This window comes from Saccopteryx leptura, chromosome 10 (genome assembly GCF_036850995.1).
Source record: "Saccopteryx leptura isolate mSacLep1 chromosome 10, mSacLep1_pri_phased_curated, whole genome shotgun sequence".
Taxonomy (NCBI): Eukaryota; Metazoa; Chordata; class Mammalia; order Chiroptera; family Emballonuridae; genus Saccopteryx; species Saccopteryx leptura.
In genome coordinates this window covers 46,335,002-46,352,714 of record NC_089512.1, presented here as the reverse complement: position 1 = coordinate 46,352,714, position 17,713 = coordinate 46,335,002, and the positions used below count along the sequence as shown (strand labels likewise).

Sequence of the window (17,713 nt, the reverse complement as noted above, 5' to 3'; positions counted from 1 at the left end):
ACAGGCCCACCCTCGTTGAGCCTCCTTGGCCTCCTCTGCAAGGTGCATCCCAAAGGCTTACCTCCTCTCCCAAGGCAGGCGTGAGGGCTCCTGCGGAGAGACCTTTGCCTCTTGTAGGCCTGAGGCCAGGGGCACTCATTCATTCATTGGTTCACTAATTCATTTAGTCAGTTATTTACCTGCTTCTTCACCACTTATTTACTCATTAATCAATTCACTAACTCATTCATTCACTCATTCAATTATTCAATATCTCAATCATCCTTACACAGTTTATTTACTCATTCACTTATTCTCTCATTTATTCACGCACTGGCTGATTCACTCATTCATTGACTAAGTAGTGGTGATTGGCGTTAAGATAAGAGTTGGACAACTAGGATGGGGAAGATTGGCAATGGTGTGCGAGGGGTCTGTTGGAAGTTAGTGACGGGGGTCAGCCGGCTCAGGCTCCTTCGGGTCCCTTTCAGCCTCCCTCTCCGCTCCCGCCCGGTCCGCCGCCCCGCCCCCCGCGCCCGAGAAAGTGCGCGCTCTCGGGGAGCGTCGCTGCTCAGCCTCCGGCTCGTGAGCCGAGCGGAGCGCCTAGCGGCCGCCCCCACACCCCCGACCCTCCGCGGCCGCCCATGCCCGCGGCGCCCTGGGCCCGCGGCCCTCCGCAGCGCGGCGCTGCGCCTCCGGGCCCAGCGGGGGGCGGGGCCGGGGCCGGGGCCGGGGCCGGGGCCGGGCTGGCGAGACCCGGCCGGGCCGCAGGGCGGCCGCCGGAATGCGGGGCTGGCGGAGAAACCTCGCGCTCTGCCTGCAGCGGCTGCCGGACGAAGGTAGGACGCGGCGGCTGCCCAGGCCGGTGAGCACCGGCGCAGCGCTGGGCAGGGAGGGAGCACTCAGCGCCGGGCTGGCCAGGAGCGCACACGCAGGGGGCGCCGGGGGAGGGTCGCTGCGGGTGGCGAAGGGCAGGCGGCCGAATCCGAGGAGCGGGAGGGGAGCGCCCCTGAAGTCCGCAGCCTGAAGGGGTCACCGCAGGACACGCGGTGCGGAGCGCAGCCTAGCCCGCAGAAGGCTGCTTGGGGGTTCCACAGGGCGCACAGAAACGGGACCCAGGACTGGGCGACCCCCCAGAGGCTGAATTGCAGGCTCTGAACCCTCGAGGGCGCATGCTGGACAAGCCTGCGAGTCCGGGTGCCGAAGCGGGCCCGGGCCGGCGCGGCGACCACGTGCCTCCTTGCTCTCCGCGAGTTTGCCGGGGGCAGGAATATGTGGGCGTTCATGGCTGGGGGCCTTTGGATCCCGGGGCGGCGGTCGCTGGGACTCAACTTTCCTTGACGCGTCCGGAGTACCCCCGCGCCAACCCCAGATCTGCAGTTTCTCAAAGTTGCAAAGACGCTGGATGCAGGAGGAGGTTGAGGGTAGCGGGTGGACTCGGCTGCACAGCCCCCTGTTCCGGCCGGGCCCTGCCGCAGCGCTGCGGTGCGGTCCCCTCCGCCGGGGCCGTCTCCGGGGCTGCTCCAACCCGGTACCTGTTGTCAGAACCGGTTGTAGCCTTGGGAGAAGGAAGAAGGACCGGCGCTCAGGTCCTACCACAGCCAAGGAAAGTTCGGGTTCGGTGCTAAGTGAGAATTGCCAGAACTGCGAGTCGGGGGACAGAGTGCAGTAGGAATGACAGCTGCCCACCCTCTGCTCACTTAGGGGGGCATAATGGCGGACTTACAGGCCCCGCGTATGATGTGGATGCCCTGGTGTCTCACTCCTGCCTCTGTCTTTAACCTTCACAGCCACCCCCTCAGGAGGGCGCTATTATTCTTTCCACTTTACAGGTGAGGATACTGAGCCTCAGAGAGAGGAAGCCTCTTGCCAAGGTCACACAGCCAGTAGGTGGTAAAGCTGCGATGTGACCAGCAAGGTTTTGGTGGTGTCCAGACCCCCACCTCCTTCCTCTCTCCCCACCCCAAATTGAGTCTGGCACAGTTCATGAGAAAGAATCTATTTCCAACTCAAACCAGAAGCTTCTGTGTGGGGTTTGGGGGTGGGGGTATTGAGAACTGGTCCCTGTCTCTCCTTGTCTTGTCACCAGGGCTAAGCCAGGTATGTAACCTTTGCCCCCATCGTGACCCTAGTGAGGGCCTGGAAGCAGAGGCTTCAGAGGGTCTTGCTTCTACCCTCATCGGGTCTTAGCTGGTGCGCCAAGCCCCTGGCAAGCCTACAGCTCTAGCCAGCCCAAGGAGCACACTCCATTTCTCCTCTGATCTGAGTTGGTGCTGATGGCACAGCTTTAGGGCACAGAGGGTACCCAGGTTTCCTTTCCTGGGGCTAAGGGAGGAAGCAGATGGATAAGGCCACTAATAAGGAGGGGATCATGGAGGAGTGCCCCTTACTCGGTAGAACTGCCCCTAAGTAGTGGAGTACATTAATAAGGAACCCTTGCAGAGCCTTCTGCCCACTACCAACCTTCAGTCAGCTTCTCTACTTAATGGAACTACCCCAAGAAGTGTAGTAAATTAAGAAGGAAATCTTGCAGAGCCTTGTACTCACCATTAACGTTCAGTCTGAGCTTGGTTCTTCAGAAATCAGGGCAGCTGCTTGGCCACAAGCATGCTCTGTGATCTTGGACAAGTCATTTCCTCTGTCCCAGGCTCCCTTTCTGTATCTGTAAAGGGAGGGCCTAACGCCTGTCTTGCAGGATCTCTAGGGAGTTGCTCTTCTGCCACCAATCCTCCCTTGTGGTGGTGGTGTGTGTGTGTGTATGTGGCGTGGGCGAGGCATGTGGATGGTGTATGTCTGAGGTGTATGTGGAGGCACGTGGGTGATGTATTTGAGGTACATGTGGGTGTGCATGAGGCTTGCATGTGACATATATGAAGCATGTTGTCTTGTGATAGTGACAGTTATTTTGTCTGTTGCTGGCCACATCTCTTGAGAGGAGGCCACTTCTGCCTTCCTCAAGGTCAAGAGGTACCCAGCATTTGAGTTTTCTTTGGAAAATCTTACTTGAGATTGGTTGTTGAGCTCAGCACTAAATCAGAGGGTGGCTGGTACATCTACCCATGCCAGCAGGAAATTATTATTTTAAAAAGACAAATCCTGGCTTTCTCTGGGCCACAAGAAAATTGTTTCCTATGGGCTGGATCTCAGATTAGAGGTTCTGGGATGTGGGTACAGCTTGACAAGAGGCTCATGGTGGGAGGCCAGCCAAGCCCCAGAATGACAGAGATAAAGAAACAGGGCCATAAACCTGGCATCCTCAGAGAAGGGCTTTAGCCAGCAGGAGGAATGTTTTGAACAAGACCAGCTTATCTTCTTATTCTGTGGTGTAATTTAAGATTCTGGGGAAAGAAGAGTGGGCTTGAAGACTAGGTTCATGTCCTGGATTTAAGCCCCTCCTCTTGCCAGCTGTGTGACCTTGGGCATGCTAATTAATTCCTCTGAGCTTCAATTTTTTTGACCCATAAAGCAGGAAGTTTAGCCTTGTAGGGTGGTCTTGAAGAGTCAATGTTAACATATCCTAGCACAGGACCTGGCACATAGTAGGTGCTCAAGAAATACGAATCCTGCTCTTCCTTTCATGATCTTTACATCTGCTGTGACCAGATTTGGGGAAATAATCTGGTGCATTGGTCAGTGGACAGCAGGACTGAGGGTAGATTTCTGGGTTATGAGTGGCCAGCTTGAAGCTCTCCACTCCTAGGGTTTGGGGGATCCATGTTTGTCTCTATCATGTGGCTATTTTAATCTACCACCTGGCTTTGCTCAATGAGGTAGACCAAAAACATGGTTTTGTTCACCACACACTTACATAGCACATGTGTTGGGGCAACTCTGCATAGTTTTTAGAATCTAAAGTACTAGTCATGTCCCTTGAAGAAAGAGACACATGCAGCCAGCCACTGGGGTTGGGGAACCCTGTGATTCTAGCTTCATGATGCTTTTGAGATGTGTGTGTGTATGTGTGTGTGTGTGTGTGTGTGTGTGTGTGTGTGTGTGTATGAGAGAGGGAGAGAGAGACTTGTGTTCTAATGAAACTCCACCTTGACATTTGTGGTCCTGTAATCAGCAGCACATTTCTTCAATTCACCACAGTAAGTGTTTCAAGAGGACCTCTCCCTCAGCCCCAAGGCACTTGCTGATCTGTGAGCAGGAAGTCAGTCCTCAGCTTTGAGTTGCCCCCAGTTCCTCAGATAACAAAAGTTCAAGGTGTTTGGTACTTGGGGAATGTAAAGTTGGAAGCAGCAGCAAATTTCTATCAAGGAGGTTGCTCAGAGGAAGAGGGCACTGTGACCCAGTTGAGGTCAGATTTCTATCAGCAGCCTTCCTGTGGTGTGGCCTGATTAATTTCCCTTCTTATGCCAGTCTTTTCTGCTCTCTAATGGACTCTTGGAATGTTAGCCAGGAGGGTTAATAGAAGTCATCACGTTCAACCCTCTTAGTAGAGAGATGGGGAAATACAGAAAAAGTGAAGAGTAAATGACTTTTTAGTCATTCAACAAATACTTATCGGCCCCGTTCTGGGGGCTGGGGATATGGCCATGAACAAGACAAAGACCCTGCTGTAACAGAGTTTACATTCTGGGGGAGGGGGACAACAGAGACAAATAAATAGGAATGGGATCATTTCAGAAACATCAGTGAGATAAAGACAAAAAAAGAACATAGGATGATATCATGAAGAGTCCCAGGGAGGTGACTTCTTTTGTTGGGTGATCAGGGAAGGTCTCTCTGAAAAGGTGGCTTTTCAGCTGGGACTAAAGAACAAGAAGGCACAGCCATGCCAAGAGCAGAAGGAAGAGCCACGGAGGCAGAGGGAACAGCAAGTGATAAGAAAAGCCCTGGTCTGTAGGGGTTAGTGTGGAGAGGACCAGTTTGACCTGTTGGAGGAAGAGAAAGGAATGAGGGAGAGAGAGAGTGATGAGCAATGAAGTTGGAGGAGCTAGATCTGCACATGGGAGAGCTGTGGATTTTATTCTTATGGGAGCCATTGGAAGTCTTGATCAAGGACTTGGGTTGGCTCCGAAGATGAGCAAGGTTTTGACTGATGGAGATGGCAGTGGAGAGAGGCATGCCAGCCAGAAGCGGAGGTGGGAAAACTGGAGGTGAGACTGCCAGACAGGCAGAAACCAAAGGCACTGAGCGCAGCCCTGGGGAGCTGTCCAGGGTTCTGACAGGTGCATCCAGTGTCTGCAATGATGGATCTTTAAGGAGCGGTGTGTATGTGTGAGTGTGTGTGTGTGTAGCGTGCGTGCGTGTGTGTGTAGTGTGCGTGGTGTGTGTGTGTGTGTGTGTGTGTGTGTGTGTGTGTGTGTGTGTGTGTGTGTGTGTGTGTTGGTGGTGGTATCCCGCTAGCTGATGTGTCCCTGTGCTGGTTACCTAGGAGACAATGGGAAGACGATGGGGCAAGATCTGATTGGCTACTTATTCCCACTGCTCATGTCTCTGTCAGACCCGCAGGCAGAGGTTACAAATGGTCCATGCGAGCATGCCAAGTGCCAGAAGGGGAGCTGTGAATGTTCGCTGCCCCGAGCCCTGTGTATATGTATGTGTGGTTGCCAATGCGTGTGTGCATGTCTTGAACAAAGCGGTGACATCTGGAGCTAATGCACTTCCTGCTGTGAAACATCTGCTCATTGCCTTAATTTACATAGTGGGGCCCAAATAAATTTAAGAAGAACCAGCCAGACTTGGGAAAGGATCTTTTGTTTGCTTTAAATAACTGCAGTGTCAATGGTGGAGCTGGTTTTAAACATCTCCCTTTACCTCCAAAAAAATGCAAATAAACCTTTGAGTGATGGAAGTTATGTCCTGTGATGTGGGCTTCGATGTTAGTATGAAGAATTTCTACCCCCGCTCTATCCCAGCCAAGAAGGATGGCATAAGACTGTAGATTTGCTTCCACCTCTTTTTTTTAAACAATGGTGTCTCTTTTTTTCTACTTTGTGGGTAAAAGGACAAGGAATATATACTTTGATTTTGCTTATAAAGGGATGGGGAAACAAACATAAAACACCATCGAAGTGTTTCCTTTGTTGACTTTCTAAAGCAGCAGCTCAGTTATGTTTGGAAAACAACAAAAACACAACAGCAACAACCACACAGCTCCAGGGCTGTGGGAGATTTTGCACCCACACTGTCTCTCTCCCACACTCAAGTCCCACTTTGCAGGGGTTGGCAGTTGACACAGCTGGTGAGGAAGGAAAGGAGGATTTCCCTGCTCCCACTCTTGGCTTCTGTTTTCTGGGCTTAAGTTTTTGTCGTGTGTGTGTGTGTGTGTGTGTGTGTGTGTGTGTGTGATTTGTGACAGACAGAGAGAGGGACAGATAGGGACAAACAGACAGGAAGGGAAAGAAATGAGAAACATCAATTCTTCATTGTGGCTCCTTAGTCTTCTTAGTTGTTCATTGATTGCTTTCTCATATGTGCCTTAACCAGGGGACTACAGCAGAGCGAGTGACCCCTTGCTCAAGCCAGCGACCTTGGGCTCAAGCCAGCGCCCATGGGGTTATGTCTATGATCCCATGCTCAAGCCAGCAACCCCATGCTCAAGCTGGTGAGCCCATGGTCAAGCTGGCAACCTTGGGGTTTTGAACCTGGATCCTCTGCATCCCAGTCTGATGCTCTGTCCACCGCACCACCATCTGGTCAGGCTGGGCTTAAGTTTTAATGTGCCATGTTTAATAAACCTTCTCTGCTTCTTTCTTCTCATCCTAGTGAGGGTTTTCTCCCATTGGAAAAAATCATACTGTGACATTTTACCATCTCCCCATTTCCTGTGTCTCCCTCATCTCTGGTCAGAGGTTATTATCTAGGGGTGGTTTACCTGTTTACGCATTACCCATTGTGCTCCATTACTTACAATAGGGGTCTTGCATTTAAATGCCAATAGGACAACTCAAGTTACCCAAAAGGTGAATGAAGGAGGCCAAGGGCCTTCGCACTGACTATTCCTTCTGCTAGATTGATCTAACATCTTACACAGGTTGGGGCAAAAGTAGGTTTACAGTTGTGAGTATGTGACACACAAAGTTTATTCTTGTATTATTATTTCTTTATTATGGTATCATTTTCCATATGAACAACTGTAAACCTGCTTTTGCCCTACCCTGTACATATATGATTCACTCTCTTCCTTTAGATGTCTGCAACGGTCTCCTCCTCAGAGAGGCCTTCCCTGACCAGCCTATCTAAAATAGAAACCCATAACTTTTTAGACCCATAACTTTCTTTTTCTTCCCAGCACTTTGCACTGCCTGACTTTATGTTAGGCACCTTGTGTCATGTTTACTGCCTTTCTCCCCCACTGGTAGGTAAATGCCATGAAGGTCACAACTGTGTCTATTTATTCTCCACTGTATTCCCAGTAACTAGCACATTACCTGACACATAGCAGTTTCTCAATAAACATTTGTGAACTAAGGGAGTAAAATGTGTCGTGAGAACAATGTTGAACCAGAAAGTAGGCTTTGTAGGAGCCCTGGCTCAGCCTGCCAGATCTTCTGATTTTTCTGGAGAAGCTATAAAATCCAGAGTTTTACATAATATCCCCAACTTTAAGTGTTAAACACCAATTCAAACAAAGATTCTGAGGGCCAAGCCACATTCTCTTTGGAGCTGGAGGCCTCTGGTGTCCCAGGTCCTTTGCAAGCTCGCTGCAGTACCCTCTCTTCCCTCCTTAATAGTGCACAGAGCCTGTTCTGCTACCTCTGAGCCTCGGCTCAGGCTGCCTCCCCTCCCCCAGCCTCTTCTTCACCCAGCACGTTCTTGCTTCTTCTAGTCCCTACCCTAAGGCAGGCCAATAACTGCTATTTTGCAGCTAACAGTTATTTTTGTTGCCTCCCTCCCCCCAACATGGCTAAATTAGTCTCTCCCACCACACTTCAGTCCTGGTTCCGCTCCATTTGGAGTGTAACTGTGTTTGCTCATCTGTCTCATCCACTAGATTTGGTCTGAGTTCCTGGTGTGCAGGGGCACACATTGACCTTAAAAGCCTCTTCCTGGCTGTTGTGCAGTTGCCATCCCGTTCCATTCCCCAAACAAGCTCTATCCCAAGGCTACATGGGGCTGGCTTCCGGCCCAGCAGAGCTGCTCCCAAACTGTATGACCATGTGGGAATGACTGCCTTTCTGGGCTTCACATTTCTTCTCTGTAAAATGGGAGCATTAACAGCCCTAGCAGTTATCATGAGGATCCAGAGATGGCAGGTAGGAGAGGACTTTGCCATTGGGGTGCACTCACAGAATGCTGTCTGGCACAATGAGGACAGTGCTCAGTTACTCAGTGGTAGAACCATGCCCTGCCTTGTGTGTTTAGCTTGCTCTGTGGCTGTGACACCCTCAAGGCCATGCAGAGTAGCCACCAAACACAAATGCTGGTGGCCGGATGGGTGTCACAGAGAGTGTACGGGGCTGGAGGTGGAAATCTGGTCTCTTTCTTGATTGTGTGGGTGATGAGAATGTAACTTGCCTGATCCATTTAGGCCTCAGTTTCCACCTCAGGAAAATTAGAAAATAATTCTGCCCCAAAAGGATGCTGTGTGGATGAAAGGAAATAAAATGGGAAAGAGTGATTTGAAATGTGCAGAGCGCTTTGCACCTGTGGAGGTGGAAGACCCCGAAGAAATGGGGAGGGGTTGATGCTGAAAAATAACATTGCAATAGGGACTTTGGTGATGAGAGTGTGTGAGGTTGACAATAACACTAGCAGCTAACAGTTATTAAGGGTCTAAGTGCTTTATATATGAACAATTTTAATTTTCATAACAGCCCTGTGAGGTGGGTATTATTATTAACTCCATGTTTCAGATAAGGAAACTGAAGCAGAAAGGTTAAGTGATTTGTCCAAGAGAACACAGCAGGTAAAGAGCAGAGCTGAGATTTGAATCCAGGCAGTCTTGCTGCAGAGGATACCACATTTCCCCATGTATAAGATGCACCTTTTCCCGAAAAATTTGGGGTCTAAGATGCACTGGGTGCATCTTATATATTGGTTGTAGATTTTTTACTTGGATGTCCCGCTTTTTTGCGCTTGTTTTTAGACTCATTGTTGAAGACAGTGATTGTCCTCAGACACAGATGAGGACAAGCTAATGGATGGGAGTTTTGACAGTAATGAGGAGTTGTATGAATTTTATGATGAATAAAACTTGAGTTCAGTAACTTTATGTAATACATTTTTTCTTCAAATTCTGGGCCCCAAAATTAGGTGAGTCTTATACATGGGTGTGTCTTATATATAGGAAAATATGATACTTTAAACTACTGTAAAGCTGATGAAAGCTCAGGCTCCAACATGGCTCTCTTCTGTGGGGACACAGAACAGGCCCATCCTGGGCAGAGAGAACAAGTAGTACTAAGGCAGAGCCAGGCCCACGTGGAGAGAGGGGTGCCAGGGAGATGGTCCCAGTGACTGGTGGGTACAGGCTTTCTCTTGGTCACAGCTGGACATGTATGGGCTGGGCTCTCTGACAGGAAACGAGCTTCCTGTCATGAGGGTCATGGAAACAGAGCCCAGAGGAGCTTTCATTGAGGTTGTGTTCCAAAGGTCAGACTAGAATGTGGCTCTCCAGTAGGGACTTTTAGACAAACTTCGGGTGTCTTTGGGTTGTCACCACCACTGGAACGTAGCTGGCATCAAATGAGATGAGGTCACAGATGCAGTCTCTGGCACGTTCAGGACAGTCCTGCCCAAAGAACTCTATACCCCAAATGCCACCAGCATCCCTACTGAGAAACCTTGGGTGACATTGGCTTCCAGAGTGTTTGGGAGAGAGACTGTGTAGCTACCTGCAACTCACCCTGAGTCTAAGAAGAGAGGGTGACCTGTGGCCTTGTGAAGGATGGGTGGCATCGCAACATTGCTCTGTCTCCTTAAACCAGTGTTCAGGGTCATCTTGGAAGAACCACAGGAAGGCTGGACCCACATCATTTTGTACCATTGGTCTGTGCCTGGTTCATGCCCACTGGTCAGAATCACATAGGCTCAATCGATGTACATGACATACAGTCTTAGTTGTCCTGATCTGATTTCTGGTGTTACTGAAGCCCAGAGCTTCAGGTCTGACATTCAGCACCCCACCAACTGTGGATACTAGGGCTTCTACTATCCAGAAAGCTGGATTTAATGGAAAGATCCCAGCCTCTGACAGCATTTAAACCTGGGTTCACACTCTGGTTGACTAACCTTGGGCAAGTCCTCTCCTCTCTGAGCCCAGTTCCTTCAATTGAGTGAGGGGGGCTAAACTGTACTTGGGGCTTCCCAGGACTCCAATGGTCTTCGTCCCTCTATCCTTCCTCTTCTCTTTCACTGCTGGAGAGAGACCTGACCTCGGCACTCTAAACTTTGATGGAGCCTCCCAGTGGTGGCACTGGAGCCTCTGAGGCCTTGCTCTGCATTGGTCCTGTGTGTCCCCCTCAGCTGAGCTGTGGGCCTGAGCCTGGGAGCAGGCCCGACCAGTCCTCAGCGTGGAGCCGGCAGAGACCCTCCTTCACGGGGCGCTGCTGAACACATTTGAATCCCAGTTTGTGTATTAAACATTAAAAAACAATTTTTCCCATTGATTTGATATAGAGAGAGAAGCATCAACTCATTGTTCCACTTAATTATTCCATTTAGTTGTGCACTCACTGGTTGCTTCTTGAATGTGCCCTGACTAGGAATCGAACTTGTGACCTCAGCATGCTGGGACAATGCTCTATGCACTGAACAACCTAGCCAGGGCCGCAAAAACATTCTTACTTGTGTTATTTAAATCATCCATTCACTCAGAAGGCATTTTTTGACCACCTACTATATACCAGACATGAGGATATGGTGCTGAAGAAGATCAGGAGCGCCCCGATCTCAGAGCACCCGGACATGGAGCTGAGGCCCTGTGGGCTGCTGCCTCTTGCTGTGCCTCCCAAACACCAGGAACTTGGGTCACCCCCCTACTCTTCCTGATGGCTGGTCTGCCTCAGTTTACCCATTAGGGACTCACGCCTCTGTAGTCCTTAGCCTTGAATGGCTTCTCAGAATGCTTGCCTTGAGATGTAGCAATGGACAGATGTGGAGGGCCAAGTGACACTCAGCGCTTCCTGTCTGAAGAGTTCCACAGGTGCCTTTCACTGAGCCAGGGGATAGACAGGAGCAGGTTAGAGGGGGCCGAGTGTGGGGGGGCCAGCCAGAGGCCCTGGTCCTGGAGGCCCCTGGATGGACTGCTGTGGGAGCTAGGAGTGACCTGGGGCTGGCAGCCCAGTTGGGGAACCCCCATGGACAGTACCCTTCAAACAAGCATTTTCCAACCCAATGAGCAATGCTTCCCCTCTCCTGTCCAGTGAGGATAATATGTCCTAGAGTGAAAAATGAATTGTCCCAGGAAACTCTGCTGCCAGAGTCCCTGGAGGTTCAGATTTACTGCTCGCCTTATGTGCTGATGGAATTGGGCTTCAAGCTTTATGTCTGGGGGTTTTACAGCAGCTAGCTCTGGGTGGGCAGGAGTTCTGGAGGGCAGATATGGTAGGGGTAGCTGTATTTTATAGTGAGGCTGGGCCCAGGAGGGTGTAAATCACTGTGGCCTCCCACCTCCCAGGAGAGGCCACCTCGCTCAAGTGAGTGGGAAAGGATGGACTGCTACCTGTGTAGAGTATAGTAGTTCTAAGGATACTGTCTGGAATCTTCCTTGCTTGGAGGGTAGAGGGCACCAGCATTGACTGAGCATCTACTAAGTGCTGGAGGCACACTGCTTGCAATAGAGGCCTGGATTCTACAATAACAGTGAGAGGCAAGGACAGTGAGCCCCATTTTACCTCCCAGGAGCCTGAGACTCCGAGGGAAGGGATCTGGCCCACTTCAGACCTAAGCTGGGACTGGTCTCTCAGCCCTCCTGTTGACCAGTTTCTTGCTTCTTCTGTTTTTCCAATTTTAAAAAATTTAAAAAATGTTTGTTGGGTTCTTAAACTATTTTAAATAATTAAACATTGCACTATCAGTTAAAAAAAAAAAAAAAGACATTGCCGTGTCCTACTTTCTCCATATAGCACTAATATATACACATTTCCCTGGCCCCTTGCCGTTATTTAAAAAAAAAAAAAAGTATTCCCTTAAATTACTTTCTCTCTAATTAAGCATGTAATTATTGTTAAATGTAGACCCTTTTGGAAAGCCAGAGCAAGACCAAGAGGAAAATTAAAATTATCTTCTATCAACCCAACGTCCGGGAACACTCTTGGTACATTTCCTTCCAATCTTTTTCCACTATTTTTGTTGAAACCCTACTACATATGCTGATTTAGGTTTTGCTTTTATTTCACATAGATTTATGGGGCCAGCATTTCCCTGGCTTATTCTAGCTGTCGACTGCTTCACGGAGTGGCTGGACTGGGCACAGTGATTTCCCTGCCCGCCCCCCGCAGTTGGGTAACAGGGTTGTTTCTAGCATTTAGCTGTTATAACTAAGCTACAGTAAGACTCAGCTTTCCTGTGCTTGTGATCAGCCTGCAATGCAATTCTACATAGGCTTTTCCCCTGCAGATGTTATTTCTTAAACTTGTCATTTTTAGTGGCCACATAATCTCCTGGAGTGTTGCTATTCCTCATATTCTAGGCCATTTCTCCCTCTCCGTATCCCATGAGGCCTCCCCACTCTCTCTCTGGAAAACCATCTTATTCCCCCAGCATCTTGGATTGAGGGAACCAACTTCCAGGGGGCAGGGAAGCCTGTGATCATCTTGCCTAAATCCCAGACATCTGCTGCCTCTCTCCTGCCTGTATCCTGACCTGGGCACTCAGACCTTGTGCGAGTTGGTTTTTTCCTTTCTCCTTTCATTCCAATTATTTAATTATGATCTACCATATGGCAGACACTGTTCTAAGTGCTAGGATATAGTAGTAAACTAGACAGAATCTGTCTTTATGCAGCAAGGTACGTAGGCTATAAACAGGTGGAAAAATAAGTAAGAATTCATAGGTGAAAAGTGCTGCTCAAAGCCAAGGAAATAGGATGATATAAAAGGGGGTGATGAGGTAGTCAGGGAGGGCCTTTTGGAGGAGGTGACATTTGTCCTGGGACCAGCTAAGGGAAGATCTGGGAAAATAGCATTACAGTTGGCAAGAACAGCAGGGGCAAAGGCCCTGGGGCAAGAGTGGGTGTGTTATATTGGAGGAATGGAGGCAGGCGTGGCTGCAGTGTCAGAAGGGAGCAGGAGAGTTAGAATGGTGTGAAGCCAGCAGGGCCCCTACTGGCCTAGAGAAGGAGTTTAGGAGTCTTCGAAGAGTCATAGGAAACCTTGGCAGTTCCAGGCACACAGTAGGGGCCCAGCTGAGCTACCAATCTGCTGTTATTGTTGTTCCCTCCTCGGGAAGGAAATCAGGAGACGAGTCTTGCTTGCTGCATGGAGTACATCAGGACTGCCGTCTGGCCTCCTTGAGGTCTGACCTGCCTCCTTCTGGCTGCAGCTCGCACCTATTCTCTCTCACAGTTGTCCTAGGACAAACTGAATCTTCATGTCACATTTCCTCTAACTCTCTTGGCCCCAGAATTGGGAGCCCAAGGGTCCTGTGTTTGCTCTGAGCTGTCCCTCTGTGTGAAACGGTTGATTCTGCTTCAGGGGCTATAGGGAAGCTGTGCTGGACCTAGTGGGGGCTCACAAACATCAGCTCCAAAGATACTAAATCAAACATTTTTTTAAAATAACATTTTATCTAGAAATCTCTATAATGTTTGTCTGAGAGGGTATGTGAGTGCTGGGCAGCAACCCTGGTCCTGCAGGCATCCTGGAGGGAGGTGGCAGGTGGCCCTCAGGAAAAATCAAAAGCAATTACATTGGATTCTGCACTTAATTTAACGTAAAGGCCCTGCAGGGAGGCGAGGCAGTGAGGCAGTGCTTGCGGGCTGTGGGCAATGTGATTTGGGGGAGATTTATTGTACTTCATCAAAGATTCAGATCCAGGCTGCACTTGCATGGGGCTGGGCTCAGTGCCTTGGGCTTTGTCCCCATGGCCCAGGAGGCAGAAAGTCTAAGGCTCCTGATGGCTGTGATGGCTGTGTGACTCTGGGCAAGTCACAGCCCCTCTCTGGGCTTGTAGACCATCAGGCATTGTGGGTTCTTCTCCTCCTCATGGTCCTTGGCCTCTGCCTGCCCCCTTGCCTCCCACCAGACCTGCATTTTACAAACCTTTTCATACCTGTAAGCTCTTCTTCCTCCCAGCCTTCACCCTCCTGGCCCAGTTGTTTTTCCATTTTACATAGGAGAAAACTGAGACTCCCAGAGGCTCATTGATACTCTCAGAGTCACACAACAAGCCTGGAACAGGAGTAGGGAGCTCTTGCCCCTTTAAGGAGGGTGGGGCAAGGGGTTAGGAGCCTCCATGGCCACTCAGGATTCAGATGGATAGTGATTTGATTCTTTACACAGCCCCATATAGATTCTGTTCTGTTGTGTTTTATTTTCACATTCAACAGAGAAGGGCCAGGGGAGTTAAGGGACCAGACTGAACCCCACAGCAACTAGTGCCAGAGCCAGGATTGTAGTCGCTTCCTGGTCTAGCCTTGCACCCCAGCACATTGCCAAGCCTTTGGGCCTCCTGTAGCTTGAACTTAGCTCCTCCACTCACCTGAGCAAGTGACCTGACCTCTTTGTGCCTCTATGTCTGCATCTATAAAGTGAGGATGACAATATGCCCAGGCTTGCTAGGAGGAACAGCTGTTGGCAAATGGCCTAGAAAAGTATCTGATATCCTCTCAGAAAATATGTAATTCTAGGGCCACTCAAAACCCTGGAGAAAAAACTTACTAGAAAAGGAGACTCGCCTGACCAGGCGGTGGTGCAGTGGATAGAGCGTCGGACTGGGATGCCTAGGACCCAGGTTCGAGACCCTAAGGTCACCAGTTTGAGCACGGGCTTATCAGGTTTGAGCAAAGCTCACCAGCTTGGACCCAAGGTCGCTGGCTCGAGCAAGGGTTTACTCGGTCTGCGGAAGGCCCGCGGTCAAAACACATATGAGAAAGCAATCAATGAACAACTAAGGTGTTGCAAGGAAAAACTGATGATTGATGCTTCTCATCTCTCTTCATTCCTGTCTGTCTGTCCTATCTATCCCTCTCTCTGACTTTCTCTCTGTCTCTGTTAAAAAAAAAGAAAAGAAAAGGAGCCCCTTCTTTTACAGGACCCAGGCTTTGCTGGTGTGGCCCCTCTGAGGCAGAGGAGGAGGGAGGGAACTTGTCAAAGCCTGGTGGTTACAGATGGCAGGGAGCTAATTTATTTACCTCTTCCTAATAAATATGCACGACACATAAATAAAATATCTCACTTGTACCGGATGCAGGCAGGCAGTGACAGTTGGCAGCGTAGCTCTGAAGCAGACTTTGTATGCATTTGGAGTCTGGCAAGGGGGTTAATGAGCTGATTATTCCTGCTTTAACCTAATTTCTCGCCACATATCCAGCAGCATGCAGAATTCCCAGTTCAGGAAGCACTGGGCTCCAGGCCTCCCAGCCAAGTGCAGGTTGGGGAAGGCACTTTTTGCTCTGCTTGGAGCTGGACAAGATGGGACTGGATTGCCCTGGGAGGTGATGAGCTCCCAGCGAGGCTGGTACCGAATGAGTTCCTGTCGTGGGTGGGGTTTGGACTACTCCTCTTAGGACATCTCCTGAGATGGTTTGACCCCTTAAGGTGGGCCTAGTTTATGCACACTTCACCTGTTTCAAGTTCAGGCACTGGCCTCTTGACAGGGTTCCCAGTCTCCACACAATCCCCACTGAGGTCTGTTCTTCCCTGCTCCTCTCACCCAGCTCATCCGGGAGCCAGGAAGTCCAGTTATAAAGCAAGCTAACAATTCATGGACCTGCTGCCCTCGGAAATGAAAGAAACTTAGAATGGGGGAAAGGGACAGAGACAGCATGTGGAGTCAGAAGTACCAGATTTCACTCTTGCTCTGATACTTCCTCTCAGACCTTGAACAACTTATTCAACTTCTCTGAGTCTCAGTGCCATCATCTTGGAAATGGGCACAGTCTTGGTATTTACCTCACAGGGTTGCTGTGGGACTTGTTCATTTATTCACTCAACAAATGTTTACTAAGCAGCTACTATGTGCCAGGCACTGCCTTAGGCCCTGGATACAGTGATGAAGAAGACAGATTAGGAACCTGCCCTAATGAATCTTCTATTCTAGTATACAAGTCAGCCAAGCACCATGACAACAAATTGATGTGCACTCTAACGACAGGCCTTGAAACTAAAATCAATGAAGCAGAGTCAGGATGCAGAGAGGTGAAGAGTCTCTCTCATCTGTGGTACTTAGGGAAGGCTTCTTTGAGGAGGTGATAGTCAAGGATATTCTTGGACGATGAGAAGGGGTCAGTTCTGCAATGAATGCACAGAGGTAACAGCAAATGCAGTGGCCCCGAGGTACAGAAAACTGGCATATTCAGGAAAGGCCAGGGATGCAAGAGCACAGTGAGATAAAGCAGATGACACCTCTGGCACAGTTCTTGGCACAGGGCGAATAAATGATGGCCCTCTCTTCCTCCTTTGCCCTGCCTGCCTACTTCATTGCTCTTCCCAGCCTGTGTTCCAGTCCTTCATGTAATCTAGATGCGAGGGTCAGAGATTCCTAACCCGTCCAACCTGGAAAGGCATTGCGACTGGTCCAAAGTCCTCTCTCAGACCTGTCCACAATCAACCGAAGTGCTGCGAGTGGCCTCTGGTCTCTGTGCCTACCTTGAAGCTGTATTTAGCATTTGTAGTCAACAAAGGGTTCATATCTAGACTATATAAAGAACTTTTATAAGTGAACAAGAGAAAGACAACCCAATGAAAAACTGGGTAAGAGACTTGAGCGGGCACTTCACAAAGGACATCCAAATGGCCAATAAACAGATGGAAAGGTGTTCAACAGTATTTCACAGAGGAACATGGAAATTAGAATCACAGTGAGATACCCACAAAAAAGATTGACTCACGAATGTTTCAATTTCTCATGGATTTCCTAAGAAACACAGACCGTTTGTCTCTAATCCAATCCATCATGAGCATTACTAGTAGAAATAATCAACACAAAATAAAACTGACATCAGCTGAAGCTGTGCATGGTAAAAAATAGTTATTGATCTAAAAATTGACAAAAGAATGAAATCTCTACGCCAAATTAAGATTCGCACAAATCTGACCTGAGAGAATTGGAGTTGACAGAAACCATGGCTTCCAGAGAGGGAAGTCTATGGGAGCAGGAACTGTCTCCGATCAGTAGTATGTGCTGTGGGCAAAAAAGCTGATCGATGAGTCAGGTATCTTAATTAGGAGAGGTTCCATCTCAGTGAAACTGCCCTCAATAAAGCAAAAGTGGCAATGGAGAAATGTGGAAGTAGCTTAATTGTGCTGTGTGAAGGATTAATCAAACGTTTACATGGGGTCTTTGGGGCTTGTGCCAGAAAGGGCTTCCTCATGTTCATCAAAGTTAGAAAAGTGCCTGACCAGGCGGTGGCGCACTGGCTAGAGCGTCGGACTGGGATGCGGAAGGACCCAGGTTTGAGACCCCGGGGTTGCCAGCTTGAGTGTGGGCTCATCTGGCTTGAACAAAAAGCTCACTAGCATGGACCCAAGGTCACTGGCTCGAGTGGGGGTTTACTCAGTCTGCTGAAGGCCCGCAGTCATGGCACATATGAGAAAGAAATCAATGAACAACTACGGTGTCGCAATGAAAAACTGATGATTGATGCTTCTCATCTCTCTTCGTTCCAGTCTGTCTGTCCCTA

General features: G+C 49.4%; 1 protein-coding gene across 1 annotated transcript in view; it reads left to right on the top strand.

Annotated features, from left to right (window-relative positions):
* The first annotated feature begins 735 nt into the window (after positions 1–735).
* GRIP2 (glutamate receptor interacting protein 2) overlaps positions 736–17,713 on the top strand; it is a 104,162-nt gene continuing 87,184 nt past the window's right edge. Inside the window, exon 1 of the mRNA XM_066350957.1 lies at positions 736–818. Within this exon, the coding sequence (XP_066207054.1) occupies positions 764–818 (55 nt within the window). The 5' untranslated portion in view covers positions 736–763. The remainder of the gene's footprint in view (positions 819–17,713) is intronic.